Source organism: Hyperolius riggenbachi, chromosome 9, assembly GCF_040937935.1.
Source record: "Hyperolius riggenbachi isolate aHypRig1 chromosome 9, aHypRig1.pri, whole genome shotgun sequence".
In the NCBI taxonomy this organism is placed as follows: domain Eukaryota; kingdom Metazoa; phylum Chordata; class Amphibia; order Anura; family Hyperoliidae; genus Hyperolius; species Hyperolius riggenbachi.
This window is the reverse complement of record NC_090654.1, coordinates 164,919,216-164,938,260: the sequence shown is the minus strand read 5'-3', so window position 1 is coordinate 164,938,260 and position 19,045 is coordinate 164,919,216. Positions and strand designations below refer to the sequence as shown.

The 19,045-nt window shown below is 41.3% G+C and overlaps 1 protein-coding gene across 12 annotated transcripts in view; it reads right to left on the bottom strand.

Moving 5' to 3' along the window:
- The window catches only part of CACNA1D (calcium voltage-gated channel subunit alpha1 D), a 665,324-nt gene that overhangs the window by 257,651 nt on the left and 388,628 nt on the right, over window positions 1–19,045 (bottom strand). For all 12 annotated transcript variants that reach the window (XM_068253651.1, XM_068253660.1, XM_068253661.1 and 9 more), the window contains 5 exons: window positions 16,564–16,651; window positions 15,262–15,288; window positions 14,939–15,099; window positions 8,342–8,567; window positions 4,239–4,446 (listed from right to left, as the gene is read on the bottom strand). In XM_068253651.1, coding sequence (XP_068109752.1) covers window positions 4,239–4,446; window positions 8,342–8,567; window positions 14,939–15,099; window positions 15,262–15,288; window positions 16,564–16,651 — 710 coding nt within the window. The remainder of the gene's footprint in view (window positions 1–4,238; window positions 4,447–8,341; window positions 8,568–14,938; window positions 15,100–15,261; window positions 15,289–16,563; window positions 16,652–19,045) is intronic.

Below are 19,045 nucleotides of genomic sequence, written 5' to 3'. Positions count from 1 at the left end.
TGTGGTTGAGGCCTATGTCTTCTGATATATTTTTTTGTGGTAAACTGAATTAAAAGCAACAACATTTTTATTTTCAAAAACTTTACTAAAATAAAAGAAAGTAAAAAGAACAAAAGTGAGATAATTTAAAAGAGAATACATAATTGTTACCTAAGGGACTTAGCTTTTTAAATATACATGTCATGAGGATATATTACTGTTATTTTTTGCAAATAAGGACTTGTAATTATAGATAGGGTGCAATGAAAAAACAAAAAACACAGCAGCATTGGTTTTTTTTCAAACTATAGTGAATGGAAATAGAGAAATAGTGTATTTTCTACCCTTGATTTTCCCTTTAAAATGAATAGAAAATAAAGTAATTACTTAAGAAAAATCCCCCAAAAATGCCTCATTTGTCCTAAAAAATGAAATAAATAAAAATAAAATAAACAGGGGAACACAACCTGTAGGGGGCAGACGGTTAAAATAACAATTTTTCAACAAGAGTACTGTTAAAATTATTCAGAGTATTTTCTTGCTTGCTGGTGGCTTAAAAGGCATTTCATTTATTAGGTTTGAAAATATCACCTAGGAGAAAACTTAAGAGAAAAAGTGAATCGGATCACACCCAAAGTGAATTTTAAAAAAAGGCAAAGGGCCATATTCAAAATAATGTTGATAGCACTTTTTTATTTACTTTTTGGTCCTTTTTTTTTAGTTTAAAAGTGCTGGAAAGTTATTTTAAATAGAAGATGAAAAAATATCTTCTAGGAGAAAACTCAGGTAAAAAAGTGAATTGCATATGGCCCAAAGGCCCCTATTTAATTCACTTATTCTTGAAGGGACACTTAAGTCAAACAAAAAAAAAATGAATTTTACTCACCTAGGGCTTTCAATAGCCTTCTGCAGCTGCCCGGTGCCCTCGCCGTCTCCCTCCGATCCTCCTGGCCCCGCCGGCAGCCACTTCCTGTTTCGGTGACAGGAGCTGAAAGGCTGGGGACGCGAGTGATTCTTCGCGTTCCCAGACACATTAGCACCCTCTATGCTGCTATATGGTATATGATATATGCTATAGCAGCATAGATGGCACTATTGTGGCCAGGAACGCGAAGAATCACTCGCGTCCCCATCCTGTCAGCTCCTGTCACCGAAACAGGAAGTGGCTGCCGGCGGGGCCAGGAGGATCGGAGGGAGACGGCGAGGGCACCGGACAGCTGCAGCGGGCTATTGGAAGCCCCAGGTGAGTAAAACTCATTTTTTTTTGTTTGACTTAAGTGTTCCTTTAAAGGAGTCATCAGGGATAATTTAATAAAATAAGTGCTACTTACCGTGGGCTTCCTCCAGCCCCAAGCTCCCAGCAGGTCCCGCGCCGCAGCTCTCACCGGAGCCGTTCGCCGCAGCTCTGTCCCGGTCCCCGGCGATGACATCAGGGCGACATCCAGGTCGGCCTGTACTACACTTGCGCGAGAGGCGCTGTCAATCACCGCCACGTGGGCCAGGGGACTGCGCAGGCGCAGTAGTTCTGCGCCTACGCAGTCTGCTCCATGATACCACCATGATACCGCTGTCACTACACTCTACACCCAACCTGCTACATGCAAGGCTTTTGCAGCAAACCACTGAATGCACCTCTGCTGTATTGCTAAAGTGTAAAGAGATGCACTACTGAACAGGATTAAGACAAAATGTTCTAAAGTGGTTTGACGCTAGGAAGGCCACAACATGTGAAACTTGCATTTAAAGCAGTTTACAGGCTGGGGAAAAAATATAATCTTGGCTTATACTACATGCCCTAATACAGCAGCATACAGTTGGTATTCTTATACTACATTCAAGCCTTAATTGTGTTTATAATTACTTTTCTGAACTTTCTTCTTTTTATATTGGCAATCAGAATTAAACCCGTTATACTGTCAGTGAAGAATATGTGAGCAGGCCAATTAAAATCATCCATTGTTTCCAGTGTCTAGATATTTCATACAAGAGTATCAAAAACAAAAATGAGACAATTGAGAGTTGTTGAGCTAAAAAAAAGTATATGGCTATAAAAAGACATCTCCCTGGCTGTTCGTGTTTTGCACAGGCAATATATGGCTCTATAAATACCCCAATGGTGCATTGGTGTATATTTAATGTGAAGACTGAAGAACTAATGCAAAAATAAATTTTCTAGGCAGTCGCGCTGAGTGAGAAAGCTATTCTATGAGAGCTGAAAGTTATCACAATAAAGCAAAATATAACAACCCGAATACAGCAAAAAATTGTAGTATTCTTGCATGTATGCATATTATAGAGAATGAGTCACAAATATGCATTTGTCATAACCTGACAAGTTCACTCTAGCACAGAACAAACAGGAAAGTTTTACCAGTCCAGAAATACTTTTTGGTCTGTTCTTAACCTGAATTGGTCCAATGGGGCTGATTGCTCTTTAGACCTAAATATGTGGGCAGAAAGAGAGATACCTGTGTGGATGTCACACTTGTACTTCTGGTCACCTTTACATATACATACTGTATATACCAAGGTTCTGAAACCTTACCAAGTTGTTTATAGAGTGCTGCCAACAGTAAGCACACAGTGACAGATTTATGAACGTAATTGTCAGACTTCGTATAGTGTACATTTTTTTAATTTATCATTGGATTGTTTTCCACAAGGAGCTCATGTAAATAATAATTGCATTACATCAGCACTGTGGCGTAGTGGTTAGCGCTCACGCCTTGCAGCACTGGGTCCCCGGATCAAATCCCAGCCCGGTCAACATCTGCAAGGAGTTTGTATGTTCTCCCCGTGTCTGTGTGGGTTTCCTCTGGGCACTCACCCCCCCCCCCCCCACATCCCAAAAACATACAGATAAGTTAATTGGCTTCCCCCTAAAATTGGCCCTAGACTAGAATACATGCACTACACAATACATACATAGACTATGGTAGGGACAAGATCGTGAGCCCCTCTAAGGGACAGTTAGTGACAAGACAATATACTTTGTACAGCGCTGCATAATATGTTGGCACTATATAAATACTTAAATAAATAAAACATAAATAAATCTATGGTTTCCCATTGAAATTATAATAATTGCTACAGTTGTGTTTCATATTAATTTTTTTTAATTATTTAACATCCTATAAGGAAAGAAATAGAGTACAAATACTTTCTGCAAAGCTATCAGTACAAGGAGCACTCAGTTTAGGCCAGAGATGAGGTGCAGTTATATGCATGTAATGAAAATTTCACATAATGTTAATAAGATTAAAATCTCATTGGAGTCAATAAGACCTTCTTACACTAATTCTGTTGTGTACACAGAAATAAATCAATTTCCAGATCATGCTATAATGGGGGATAACCCCAATAAGGTGCTGCTGTCACATATCAAAACCATGGGTCAGATTTATGCAGGGTACCAAATCTCAGTGGATTATTCTAGACTCTAGCCTTCTAGTCTCAGAAAATGTATTTTTCAAAAAAGAATAAAGCACTGTAAGGCTGGAGACACACCGCAAAGCACTTTTCGGATTTTTCTGACTTCTCAAAAAGTGCTACCATAATTAAAATCATGGCAAATAGCCGTGATCTGGATTTATTTATTTTTTAAACGCGATTTTGCAAGTCAATGGGAGTGTTTTTTTTTTTTTTTTAAACTAAAATTATCCGAAAAGTGTTCTGAAGTGTGTCTCCAGCTTAAAGAGGAACTCCAGTGAAAATAATGTAATAAAAAAGTGCTTCATTTTTACAATAATTATGTATAAATTATTTAGTCAGTGTTTGCCCATTGTAAAAAAATGTTAAATCCCTGATTTTTATTCTGAAATTTATCACATGGTGACATTTTTATTGCTGGCAAGTGATGTAGCTGCTGCTTGCTCTTTTGGCAGTTAGAAACAGCTGTAAACAGCTATTTCCCACAATGCAACAGGGTTCACAGACAGGAAACTGCCAAGAATACATACTCAGAATTTCTTTGTGGGAGGGGCTTCACCACAATATCAACCATACAGCGCCCCCTGATGGTCTGTTTGTGAAAAGGAATAGATTTCTCATGTAAACGGGGGTATCAGCTACTGATTGGGATAAAGTTCAATTCTTGGTCGGAGTTCCTCTTTAAATCCATAAAAACGAACTTCAGGCAACTGGAATTGTTTAAAAGAAAATAAATATTGGCTGCCTCCATATTCCTCTCAGTTCAGGTGTCTTTGAAACATGTGAAATATAAGAACTTTGCATCTTAGGAAACATGTATTTATGGGTACCTGGAATACTGTAAGGAGAGACTGAGGGAAGTTATCGAAAGTGCTTCTCTTGGTCTGCGTCTCATCAAAGTTAAACTTGCCCCCGAAAAGCTGCATCCCCAGGAGTGAGAAGATGATGATAAAGAGGAACAGCAGGAGCAACAAGGAAGCAATAGATTTCATGGAGTTTAATAATGATGCTACAAGATTGCTGAGGGAAGCCCAATGTCTGGAAAAGAAATGCAATGAAAATTAAAAAATACAACTGAAAGTTTTCCCTCTTTTTTTTACAGTACAGTACCTAGCTTACTGTGCTGTTATGAGCTTGCAAGCCATAAGAGACCATCAGCTTGTTTGTCTCACTGACGTCAACTCTGCCCTCAGATTTCAGCTTAAAGCAAACATGAAGCAGATAAAACTAAAACAGTGCAGGTGATTAAAAGCAACTAACTCATAGATTATCTACAGTGAACTAATGAAGTAGTTCCATAGGTGTATAATTAATCAGGAAAATTGGATCTAAGCATGACAATTTTTAGAACCTGGCAGAGTTTTTAGAAACTGGGAGATTACCTGGTGTGCTACATGGCAGGGGGATGTGATAAAATCGCACTCCCCATTGCACAGCTAGAGCAGAATGCAGGAGCATAGCAAGGTCACTGTATATTCTCTGATCCCCATCAGGGCTCTTTCACACCAGAGCCCTCTTTTGACGTTTTAACGCAAAGTCTATATTTTGCGTTAACCAAGGTAAAAGGAAAGTCCATAGACTTTCCTTTCACCTTTCACACCCGACGCTGCGTTTTGATACGTTGCGGTACGACGCGTCCCGGCGCATTTTATCGTCGGGAATTGCCGTTTCCCCTTCGGGTTAATTAACTACTACCGCCGCTACTCAGCGTCGCACCGGAGTTTCCCGACGACACGCCGCAACGCGTGCAGGAGCCGTTCTCCTGCACGCTTTCAGTGTGTAACCGGCCTGGTCATGTGATGGTGCCAGAAGTAGCTACGGGTGATTTGGAATGTCTGGACTAGTTATTGAAGGGAGGAACTTGCTAATGGGGAAACACTAAAAGAAGGGCACTAATGGGAGAAGCACTATAAAGGGAGGGAGAGTAAATGGGGTGCACGAGTGCCCTATAGCAGAGAACACTTTATTAGAGGTATTATAAATAAAAAAAACTATAAAGGAAGAAACTTTAACTGAGGAAAATATAATGAAGGAAACTATAAGTGGGTTCATTATAATGTGAAATTACAACAATGGAGGACACTATACTGAGACGTTATAACTGTGGGGCATTATAACTGGGGGTACTATAATATAGAGAACTTTATAGAAATATAAAGCCTACCGATGTTATGAGTTTTTGTTGTTATTCATATCATTGTTTTTGTTTTATTAAGAGAGTTTAGATTTTACTGTGGGCAACAACCTGTATATTTTTAGTATAATACAGAGATGCCAAAATAGAATAAACTAATTAAAATCCATTTAAAAATGGGGAATTATTGGTGGAATTACCTCCCCATAGAAGACATACACTGGGATGTTCAGCAAAAGTTCAACATTTATTCTGTACTCCGAATACATATATATATTTGTGTTTGGAGTACAAAATAAATGTTGAACTTTTACTGAACATATTAGTGTATATCTTCTATAGGGAGGTAAATCCACCAATTACCCCCATTTTTAAAGGAAAGGTTCAGGGAGGGTGGAGGAAAAATAAAAATCAATTTCCACTTACCTGGGGCTTCCTCCAGCCCGTGGCAGGCAGGAGGTGCCCTCGCCGCCGCTCCGCAGGCTCCCGGTGGTCTCCGGTGCCCGACCCGACCTGGCCAGGCCGGCTGCCAGGTCGGGCTCTTCTGCGCTCCAAGTCCTGGTACTTCTGCGTCCCACGCCGGCGCTCTGACGTCATCGGACGTCCGCCGGGCTGTACTGCGCATGCGCAGAACTACTGCGCATGCGCAGTACAGCCCGGCGGACGTCCGATGACGTCAGAGCGCCGGCGTGGGACGCAGAAGTACCAGGACTTGGAGCGCAGAAGAGCCCGACCTGGCAGCCGGCCTGGCCAGGTCGGGTCGGCCACCGGAGACCACCGGGAGCCTGCGGAGCGGCGGCGAGGGCACCTCCTGCCTGCCACGGGCTGGAGGAAGCCCCAGGTAAGTGGAAATTGATTTTTATTTTTCCTCCACCCTCCCTGAACCTTCCCTTTAAAGGGGCTCCGAGCAGAGCAGTAACTATGAAAAGATGCATACCATTTTGAAGCTCTCTTTCTCCTCTTTCCAACAATATGTAAACCGCCGCCCTACGCCTTTTAGTTTTCTATATTTTTGCGATCGAAATTGCGGCGGCCGTGAATATAGAAAACTAAAAGGCGTAGGGCAGCGGTTTATATATCGTTGGAAAGTGGAAAAAGAGAGCTTCAAAATGGTATTCATCTTTCCATAGTTTCTGCAGTGCTCGGAGTCCCTTTAAATGTTTTTTGTAACTATTTTATTATATTGTGGCGCCTCTGTATTATACTAAAAGCTGTTATCCACATGGGCGGATGGGTGGGTTTTTTGCCCTAATTTCCTGTTTCTACAGAGAGCGACTTCTTAACCTGAATGTGGAAAGGTTTATTTTCCCCATATGCATCTACAGTGGCTGTAGCAACCCATATTTGTGAGAATTATACCTACTTATTAACCATATTCCCTTGGGCTCTCGATAATTTACGTTTTTATATCATTTACAACCTGTATACAGTATGTGCGTAGCTATTACATGGAATAGAATTTACTTTTCAGCAAACAAAGTTTCCTTAGTAGAGTAGGTATTATGTAATTTGTGGGCTTTTTCTTTAATTTTTACATGTCTTTATATTTTTAAAAAAATATTTTATACCTCCATCCATGTTTTACACTGCATATTTCTTTGGCCCAAAGGGTAAGGAGGGGAGTTGAGAGATTTTTTTCCCCCTCCTGCCTTGAGAGCTGCCTACCCTAGAAATTGCCCAGTAAATAAAAGTGAAGGGATTTGAGCTCCCCCACTGGTCACTGAAATATGTAGAAGACAATAAACAATTGTGATGAAATATGTGAAATCAGTTTAAAAGAGAAAAAGGTGGCTGAAAAAGTATCAACCTCAATTTGGCTGAAGCAAACCATTTTTATTTGTAGGGAACACTATGTGTGATCCATTTTATGGGCTAAATCCCACTTCTGCAGGTCAACATGGAGTAAGCAGATAGCGCGGAACACCTATTAAGACCTAGCTTAATAGGCGCTATGTGCTTACCACAATAAGACACTCATTGTTGACCTGAAATAGTGGGATTTAGCCTGTGAAATTGGTCATCTGCAGTGTTCCCAACAAATAAAAATAGTTTATTTCAGCCAATTTGCTGTTGAGCAGCCACCTGAATTGTAGACATTTTATCACACCTTGGGGCGCCTCCTTCCACTCCCTTCATGCTTTTACTCCTAAGGTGACCCAATTAACATGTATAAATACATACATCAGAGGGCAATACAAAAGCTTGGCAGAAAAGCTTTGTGTCCCACGGGTTGTACAACGGACAAGGGGACATGATCTGCATATGGAGGAAAAAAGCTTTTGCCATCTATTTAGAAAGCGGTCCTTCACAGTAAGCGTGATTAAAATCTGTAATATTTTACATCGGGAAATAGTTATGGCAAACGCTACATCTGCATTCAAAGAGGGCTTGGATACTTTTGTTGCATTGAAGGGCTATAATTACTAGGTAATTTTTGGGAGAGTTGATCCAGGGATTTATCTGATTGCCATCTGGAGTCAGGAAGGATTTTTTTCCCTTTTAAGGCAAACTGGCCCAAGCCTCGTAAGGTTTTTTGCCTTCCCCTGGATCAACTGGAATATGTGCGGGTTCATGATGGTGTTTTTTTTTTGTTGGGGGGGGGGGGGGGGGGGGTCCTGGTTGAACTTGATGGACGGATGTCTTTTTTTCAACCAAACTATGTTCTCTGCGTACTTGCATTTTGTAAGTTAATTTCAGGTAAATAGATAAATAGATTTTGTCAGTTCTGTGTTTTATAACAATGACTGTGACATTAATACTCAAGATCACACAAACAGTAGAGGAAAAAGGCAAGATTACCTGGTAACTTTGAAAATCCTTAGGAGTCGGACACATCGAAAGACAGATATTCCGAGGGGTGACATGATCTCCAGTTCCACCAATATGGTTTCTGTTATGCCTCCACACACCACAAAGCAGTCAAACCGGTTGAAGAGGGAAACAAAGTATGCCTGCAGACCCAAGCTGTACATCTTCACCAACATCTCGCAGGTGAAACATGCCAGAAGGACCTTATTTGCTATATCTAGAAGACAATAGATAGTTCCTTGAGTGCAAAAAAGTAAATCTGTAATTTGAATATTTACATACCGTCTTTCCCCTAAAGTAAGACCTACCCCGAAAGTAAGGCCTCCCTTATATTTCAAGCATGCTTGAAATATAAGGCCTACCCCGAAAATAAGGCCTAGCTGGGGGCGGGGCGCTGTGTGTATGGGGAGGTGCGTGGTCTCTTACCGCACCTCCCTTGTGGCTGCGTCCCCCTCCGTTCCTGGTAATTCCTCCGGTGGCGGCGGCATAGTAATCCATCTGTGAGGGCGCCCTGTGACCCTCACGCAGTACGCTAGGCCGGCTCTGCGCTGGCGCCCTCTTCCTGTCATCATGTGCGCCCGGCAGATGCGTCCCAGGCGCACATTGATTAATCAGTGTGCGCCTGGGACGCATCTGCCGGGCGCACATGATGACAGGAAGAGAGCGCCAGCGCAGAGCCGGCCTAGCGTACTGCGTGAGGGTCACAGGGCGCCCTCACAGATGGATTACTATGCCGCCGCCACCGGAGGAATTACCAGGAACGGAGGGGGACGCAGCCACAAGGGAGGTGCGGTAAGAGACCACGCACCTGCCCATACACACAGCGTCTAGCCCCTCCCACCCCCGAAAATAAGCCCTAGCAGACATTTCCTCCCCAAAAAGAATATAAGACAGTGTCTTATATTCGGGGAAAGACGGTACTATATACTGTATATTATATAAAATGTTAAATAAATATATTTAATATTTAAAGTTTATTTTATATTTAATATTTTAATGCATTAACCACGGATCCTTGGTATGCATATCTACGCCCCTTTAAACTTCACGTGCGGATGAGGGGGGTAGATATGCGTACTGCTGCCTTACCCTCGAGTTCACGATCCCCGCACTGTTTTCCATCGATCCACTTTCGCAGCCCCCTCCATCTGTGATCAGGATGTGAGAATCTTTTTATTCTCAATCCCGATCATCGTTCCCGTGTCTTCCGAGAGCTTGTTAACGTCACACAAGCTCTCAGACCGGACACTTCCGTGTTCTTCTGTGTTCTATTAATAGAAACACGGTCTCAGTAGCACCATCTTGTGGTCAAAAAGTAAAATACACCTAATTATACCAGTACTGTTTTACATAGAAAGTTTATTATTATTATTTTTTTTTATTTTATTACTTTTAACCCCTTCCAACCCTGCCCCACATAAATTTTTTACATAAATAGTTACCTTAGGGACTTTTCTAATATGGATGTCTCGAGAGTATATCACTGTTAATTTTGCAAAAATAAAGTCTTGTATAGTAAATAGTAAAAATCCCTAAATGGAAAAATGCTCCTTTATCTCTACATAAAATATTATCACCATACATTGTACTGGGACACAATTTAAATGTTGTAATAACCGGGACAAATGGGCAAATCAAATGTGTGGGTTTTATGTATCAAAGCACGTTTTATTTTAAAACTATAATGTCTGAAAACTGAGAAATAATCCTTTTTTTCCTTATTATTCCCTTTACAATGCATATAACATAAAATAATTCATAGCAAAAATTACCACCCAAAGAAAGCCTAATTTGTGGAGAAAAAAAACAATATATAGATCATTTCAGTGTGATAAGTAACAATAAAGTTATCGCTGAATGAATGGGAGGAGCGCTGAAATGTGAAAGTTGTTTTGGTTTTTAAGGGAAAAAATCTGTGATTTTTTTTTTATGCCCTTTATTTTACTACTTACAATGTGCTTTAAAATCTGCATAAACCAGTTTGTTCTAGTTTATTTCATAAGCTGATATGGGTAATTGTTTTGTACCAGGTGTGCTGTGTGAAGAATGGTCAAAATGTATCCTAGTTAGAACCATTCTGGTGTCTGGTGTTACAATATATACGTTTAATACCAGAGAATAGGTATTGTTTATAAAGAAATAAATATGGCAGCCTCTATATCCCTCTCACTTCAGGTGTCCTTTAAAGCAAGCCTGATGAGATAAACAATTGGATCTAAAGTGCTAAGAGGACTTTCATGGAATCCCATAGTCTTATTTTGTGTATTAGATTGAAAAAAAAAAGTTTTACGTTTTTATGTGAATCACTGCAGTTTCTTAATGTTTTACAGCCTTGAACTCTTGGATTTTTCTATTTCTTACCTGCACTCGGAAACACATTTCTCTGCCATGCAAGTGTATTAGGGCTGTTAATAGTTAACAGTGAGAATTGAGATTATACGAAGGTCCTTACTGTCTTAACTATGCCTAATATATTCTTGGCCTATATTCATGTAGGATATGTTTTTTTCTTTGACCTTCTGCTGTTGGCTTATGCCTGCTGAAAGGGGAGAGTTCAGGTGTATGATCCCTTGTGGAGCAGTTGGCTGATGGTGTAATGGTTAAGGGCTCTGCCTCTGACACAGGAGACCAGGGTTCGAATCTCGGCTCTGCCTGTTCAGTAAGCCAGCACTAATTCAGTAGGAGACCTTTGGCAAGTCTCCCTTACACTGCTACTGCCAATAGAGCGCGCCCTAGTGGCTGCTGCTCTGCTCTGGCGCTTTGAGTCCGCAAGGAGAAAAGCGCAATATAAATGTTATTTGTCTCTTGTCTTGTCTTGTCTTGTGGGCCCTGATCTCTCCAAAGGATTTCTGAATGCCGCAGTTTGGACTTTCAGGCCTTATGATCATGGTTGCTACAGGACTTGGCCGCAAGATTTACCCCTTAATAGTTATTTACTTGCCTAGATGTGGGGTTGCTCCTTTGTGGACTCCTGGCCCCTTGCCCTTGTTGCACCATATTAGCTCTTTTGTAATGTTGCGTTCACAATTTATTGTTGTGTACCTTACCTAATATTTTGTGCATTTATGTATACTGCTATTGTTTATTATAAAAACTCTTTGAAAAATAAAAGAATCTTTAAAAAAAAAATGAGAATTATGCTACAGTCCCACTCAAATCTGACTGCAGAGAAAGTGGTAATTACAGGATTTGCAGTGTAACATAAACCTTACAGAAAGAAAAAAGAAAAAAAAATGAACACTGTCTATTCTATATAGGATTGGGACTGCACATACAGATCAGGTACCCTTTAGGCCCGGTTCACATTAGCGGTCGCTGTCCGGAATCGCCGTGCCGGAGCCGGACCGCATGCAGAACGGACGGAACGGACGCACGGCATAGCAATGAAAGCCTATGCGTCCGTTTCATCCGGACCGGATCCGGACTCCGGCATAAGACCCAACATGCGCTATTTTTTGGTCCGGCTCCTCCGGCATCCCTATCCAGAGCGGAGCCGGACTGCACCACCCGGCCAATACAAACCAATGAGAACCGGAGAGCGCACAACACACTGGCTAAAAATCCGGATGTTCTACCCCACTTCCTATGCGTATTGTAGCGGCGATTTTGGATGGGGACACATGGGCAAGCATTTTGGAGTGGAGCAGCAGTGACTTTAAACGTGCTGGAGATGTTGGCAGTATGTCGGAGGTGGAGGTGAGTGCTAAACAGCGGAGGGCCTGATTCCACAGGTCCACCTTCTGCTGACCTCCCAGACCCCAACATTTTATTCTATTTCTACTATCTTTTGCCAAACGGATCCGGATCGCATCCTGATGAACACCTGATGCAACCTGACCGGATCCGGATCGGATTCGGATCAGAACCGTACGGTTCCGATCCGGATCCGGTCCGGATCCGGTCAGGTCATCCGGTCCGTTTGGCAGGGAACCGCAAGTGTGAACCGGCCCTTAAAGAGACACTGAAGCGAAAAAAAAATATGATAAAGTGAATTGGTTGTGTACTATAAATAATCACTAGAAGATTAGCATCAAAGAAAATATTCTCATACTTTTATTTTCAGGTATATAGTGTTTTTTCTAACATTGCATTATTCTATAATATGTGCAGATTACACAACACTCAGCATTCAAAATGAGTCTTTCAGAGCAGTCTGTGAAGTAATGACCTCTCCTCTAGCAGAGGAAAAGTAAATAGTCCAGGAACAGTTAAGATAATAAAAGTCAGATAACAGCCCTCTCCACGACTAACTTAGTCGGAGAGCTTAATGGCTTGTTTGCATAGAGATAACAACTGGAGTTTCTCAACTCTTCCTGTACTGGAAACAATTACACTGATGTATCTGATCTTAATGTTTTATTTCTTAGCTGTGCTACACATACAAATCATAATATCATCATTTTTTTTTTCGCTTCAGTGTCTCTTTAAATACCAGTACAGACCCTTTTGTGATATACTGTATCAGTACGACCATGTCTTGGTCAGTCAGTGACTGTTAAAATCAGAAGTGGCCCTGCAGAGGTACACAAATCCTAATCTTCTCATCAGCCAATGTGAACATAAACAAATTATTCATTCTCTGATATGCAATGTCCTCCTGTTTTTGTGGGCTGGACTAGAAATAACCCACCAGGAAGTTTGCATATATTTCCAGATGACTAAAACACTGAACAGATCTTAAAGAGACACTGAAGCGAAAAAAAATATATGATATAATGAATTGGTTGTGTGCTATGAATAATTACTAGAAGATTAGCATCAAAGAAAATATTCTCATATTTTTATTTTCAGGTATATAGTGTTTTTTCTAACATTGCATCACTCTATAATATGTCCAGATTACACAACACTCAGCATTCAAAATGAGTCTTTCAGAGCAGTCTGTGAAGTAATAAACTCTCCTCTGCTAGAGGAAAAGTAAACAGTTCAATTACAGTTGAGATAATAAAAGTCAGATAACAGCCCTCTCCACGACTAAGTTGGTCGGAGAGCTTAATAGCTTTTTTGCATAGAGATAACAACTGGAGTTTCTCAACTCTTCCTGCACTGGAAACAATAAAGGCAGCCATACACTGGTCGATGTGCCATCAGATCGACCAGCTGACAGATCCCTATCTGATCGAATCTGATCAGAGAGGGATCGTATGGCTGCCTTTCCTGCAAACAGATTGTGAATCGATTTCAGCCTGAAACCGATCACAATCTGTTGTGGTGGTGCTGCCGCCGCTCCCCCCGCCGGTATACATTACCTGAGGCTGGCTCCCGGGCGTGATGTCCCCGTCATGTGGCACCTCCGGCTCCGGCATCCGCATAGAACTTAAGCTATCACACCAGTGACAGCGGAAGTTCAAATAGAGCGCCCTCTAGTTGTACTTCCGCTGTCACTGGCATGACAGCGGAAGTTATACGAGGATGCCGGAGGTGCCATGACGGGAGCAGTGACGGACGGGATGCCCGGGAGCCAGCCTCAGGTAATGTATACCTGATCGGATCGGCCGCCGCTAGCGACGCGCTCCCTACCCGCGGGCGATCGAGGGTAATTTCCCGCACGGCGCGATCGACGGACCGATCCGATTTCGGGAGGAAATCGGATCGGCGGGTGCGTGTTGCGCGAACGATTGGCAGCAGATTCGATCCCAGTGATCGAATCTGCTGTCGAAACTGCCGCAAATCGGGCCAGTGTATGGCCACCTTTAGACTGATGTATCTGATCTTAAGCAGGCCATACACTGGCTCGATTCACGGCCGTTTCGACAGCAGATCCGATCCTGGGATCGGATCTGCTGCCAATCGCTTGCGCTAAACGCACCCGCCGATCCGATTCCCTCCCGAAATCGGATCGGACCGTCGATCGCGCCGTGCGGGAAATTACCCTCGATCGCCCGGCGGTAGGAGCGCGTCGCTTGCGGCGTACGATTCGGGCCCGATCCGAGCATGTATACATTACCTGAAGCTGGCTCCGGGGTCCTCTTCTCCTCGCTGCACCGCATTTCCGCATGTCCCAGTGTACGCTTATACTTCCTGTGTCACTCCGGTGACCAGGAAGTTGAAATAGAGGGCGCTCTATTTGAACTTCCTGGTCACGGAGTAACACAGGAAGCGCCGGGATAGAGCAAGAACAGCGGTGCGGTGCAGTGCGGAGAAGACGCCCGGGAGCCAGCCTCAGGTAATGTATACGGGGGGGGGGGGACAGGCGGCAGGAGCAGCTGAACAGATTGTGATCGGTTTCAGGCTGAAATCGATTCACAATCTGTTTGCAGTAAAGGCAGCCATACGATCCCTATCTGATCAGATTCGATCAGATAGGGATCTGTCAGCTGGTCGATCTAATGGCACATCGACCAGTGTATGGCCACCTTTAATGTTTTTTTTCTTAGCTGTACTACACATACAAATCATAATATCATCATTTTTTTTCGCTTCAGTGTCTCTTTAAACAGTGCAGTGAACTAGCAAGAAAAACTATACCTAGATGTAAAACACCATTTGTGTTTTTCTTTCAGAAACTAAATTCTTTCTTGTATGAACTTTAAGGGTTAATTTTCAACTGTGAGTGTGGTGTACCATTAATACAATAACAACTTGTACCTTGTATCTGTGTCAGCCATTCTGGCTGGTTATAATGCTCAGATGAGATGGTCAGAGTGTTGAGAAAGACTAAGATTATAACCAGCCAATAAAAGGAAACCGATTTCACAGCTGCTCTGCACCTTCTTCTATTGAACCGGTTCCAGCGACGCCAGCGTCGACTGTGGAGACATCAACATAGAATTATTGGTGGAAACAACGGACAGCTTAAATTACAACTTTGTCCTGTAAACAAGTTATAGTGAAAGTAGTATCCTTTAGAGCGTCCTCTGTTTGTATTAAAATTGCATGCAGAATCAAAACTATTTGTTATGTTGACGTACCTGAATTTAGACTTGGATAGTGATTGACTGAAATACAATTAAAAAAAGAGAGAAATATGACATTTTAACTCTTCCGTATAAACAGATTAAATTGATATCTTAACTGCCACCATAACTGAAGTGTATAGCCACAGTTAAAGAATAAATATCACAAAAAATATTAACAGTAAACGGTTGTAATATACAGTAGTGGAGTGGAATGTGCTATTCATTTTTTTTCTATTAAACCTCTAATTAAACTTTTTTTTTTACAAATGAACCTCCCCATGTGGCAAAGCTGGGTGCATAGCTGCAATGCAATGCTTCACACCCCGTGTAACGGTAATTCTGGGATCTGGCGGCTGCTAGACTCCGAATTACATCGCCCTCTGAGTTGTGACAACTCGGAGGGGTAATAGTATTTAATGCCATCGGGGAGTTTATTGGCAGCTGGGAGAGCCGTCATTCGACTCGCCCTTTGCTGAACTGCCCGGTGCCCAAATCAGATGTACTCCAATGGATGGTTTGTAATATTGAGAAGGGGTTGGAGTAAGAGGCACTACTTAGGTAGTAAGCTGCTCCTGTGGCCTCTTGTCCATATGGTGGTTGCCATCTCCTCTGCAAAGTGCCGCATTTTCATTTTACTGGCATCTGCGGGCGCGAGTATGGAGATGTACTCACATCCACCGACTACATCTCCTGTCATGCCGGAAAAATAATAATGCATCTCTGTGTGGAGGAAATTGCAGCCACCATACGGAGGAGAGGCTACAGGGGCAACTCCTCGTAGGTAAGTAATGCCCTTCACTCCAACCCCACAGCGGCACACTATTACAAAACCCCCTTAGACGGAGGTTCATAAGAAAAAAAATAGCTGCTCAATTTGCTTTAGGACCCCTGTAGATCATTTAAAATAATTTGTTGATCTCAAGTTTAATAAAATGACAAAGGCCTCAATTCACGGAGCTTTATCAAACACTTTATCAAACGTTTGATAATTTACCTAATGGTTAAAATCTAATTTTGAATGCACTAAGGTGTTATAGATTTATCGAATGTTTTATCGCTGAAATGATCAATAAATCTATAACACCTTAGTGAATTCAAAATTAGATTTTACCCATGAGGAAAATTATCAAACGTTTGATAAAGTGTTTGATAAAGCTCTGTGAATTGAGGCCAAAGAGGTAATAGTTGTACCAAGATGCTATGCTCATATGTAAAAAGACCTATGCAGCACCCATCTCTATGGCACTAAACTAACTAGATTATTTAACTTAGATCAGCCAAACATAATAGCTATTCCAAGAAAACGTAACTTACCACACACTGCCACAACACCCAGCACCTTCAGCCTCTCCAGCTGCATTCTCAGTATTGACGGATTCAGTCTCGCTTGTTGGCATGCTTGCTGTTCAAGGAATAATATGCTTTTAATTTTCAGTAGAATACACAGACTGAATTGTTACTGTAGTCTGCACCAATAGCTATTTGTACTATACATTCAAATATTACCTGAACTAGTGCACACTTTCATTGTTACCAAGGTATTTTGGTACTTTGGTTTTTATTCAAAGCATATGTAAATTTCTTATTTTTAATCTAAACCTCCACTCTGAAACCGCTCTTACCTGCATAGAACACTGTTATTTAATAGCACTGTTGTTGCCAACTTCTGCTTGGTGTCAAAATAAAACTCTTAATGCAATTATTGAATGAACTAACATAATAGTTTCTATCCCGTTATCTCTTCTCTTTGCATTGTTGTTATGGCTCTTTAAAGCGGTATTGTCACCATAAAAATCAAATTTCAACAGCAACTGGTCTGAGTGTATTAAGTGATAAAGATGCTAATCCTGCATTCAAAACTTTTTCTGCTGTTATGGTTTGGAGTTATCACATACTTTAGGAGCACTGGCTCTAGTGCCAAACAGTTGAATGCTGGGAGTTCTTTTGAATGTTGTGAGTTCTTTTTATCTATAATATATTCCACCTCTTTCATTTATTTCCCTGCCTAGCTGATCACTTGTGTTTACAAGCAAGGCTGAGGTGACTCAGTGATTGGATGTGTAAATAAAAAGACTCTGGGAGGAGGGCAGCTAATTAATACATAATGAGCAAGAGAAGGGAGGGGGGAAAACAAGAGTCAGGGAGGATATGATGTCAGCATTAGCTTGGCAAGATGGCCACTGCCTGGAATAGGATTTTTTGCTTTTCCTTTGTAAAATTCACAGGAATCATTACGTGGAGAGCACAATACATCTGTTATGCAAGTAGAAGTAGTATTTATCTACTTATATATGTGTTTTTATGTCTAGGTTAGCATGGGTGTCGCTTGTTCTTTAAGGCTCTAGCAAAATGCAATACAAGTGTGGCAGTGCTGTCTTAGCTTAAACTCTTGTTAATGTATTCAGGTATTTTGAATACTGCCTATGCACACACTAAAATGCGTCTCATATACTAGAAGTGCTAGTCAACACCAAACTTCTTCTGAAGAGCCAGTTAACGCAGGATATTAAGTGCTTCTAGTAAAAAAAGTAACTATTTTAAGCGACAGAAGGGCAACAATGGTTAATTTGCATATATTCAGCAGTGATGCACTTGGAGACATCTCAACCTCACTCCAACCTGAATTATCGCAAATTCTTTCTGTTTTAAGAAAGCAAGCTTTTGTTTACCTTATTTTAAGCTATATCTTATTCTTAACAGGCAGAGATATTAGATTAGGCAGTATATATAGGCAATATATGGAGAGCATGTTGCCTAATTATGCATTTTTTTAATTTGTTAGATCTGTATTGGCTTCCTTTTGGAAGACCAGAGTCCTGTTTTATGATTCAACACTCAAAACAAGGGTGGAGGCGCCCAATGCATACAAAATAGGCTAATAAGCTGTTAATCTTATAAACAGAGAGGTAATCTTACCTCTCTTGAAGAATTTGGACCAGTTTTTTGAAAAAGGTATTTTATTCGAGCACATAAAATTTACAACGCATTTCACGGGTGCTTGCCTGCTTCCTCAGGTCAGTGAAAAAAACAAGTGCCTTAGCTGCTATGGCTGTGTAGCAAGCATGAGAAGCTCTCTGTTCAAGTTTCCTTTAACATTTGTCTTGATTAATAACACCCTTAGTTATTTGTATTATACTAGGCAGGACTGCCATCATAATTTATAAAAAAAAAAAAAAAAAAGTTTGGAGGTCCCATACAAGATATAATTCTAGGTTTCCCATGTGCCACTAATACAAGGCAAAATTCAGATCCTACTCAATGCAGGTCTGGCTTTGGAGTACTATTTGTAGCTTCCTGATGGCAGCCCTGGTACTAAGCACTGCACAGCACACATCACTGCAATTCAAGGAATGATATATTAATATATTTCCAGTGTGAAATATTAAGATACATGAAACACTGACAAGAACCAATAGTCAAAAAGTTACACAACCAAAGAATGCAGAGGTTACAAATGCCACATAGATGCCAGAATGCTTCAATAATGCTTATGTCTTACCTTGATAACAAACGTAGAGACGAGTATACCACTGCACTTGTTTGAATGACAGAGCTGGACCTGGGCAACCACCCCATAAGTCAACACAAAACAATACGAAACAGGAAAAAGCTAACCTGTTTCGAACCTGAAGTAGCCTTAAGGACCACTTCAGGTCCGAAATATGTTAGCTGAGTGTTTCATTGCTGTTTTGGGATAAGTCCCTAATAAATGTTGTGTGACATTGAAGCGTACCCCCCTTTTTCCTGTTTCGTCTTGATAACAAACCTTGAACATTTATTCCATAAAAATAAAGAA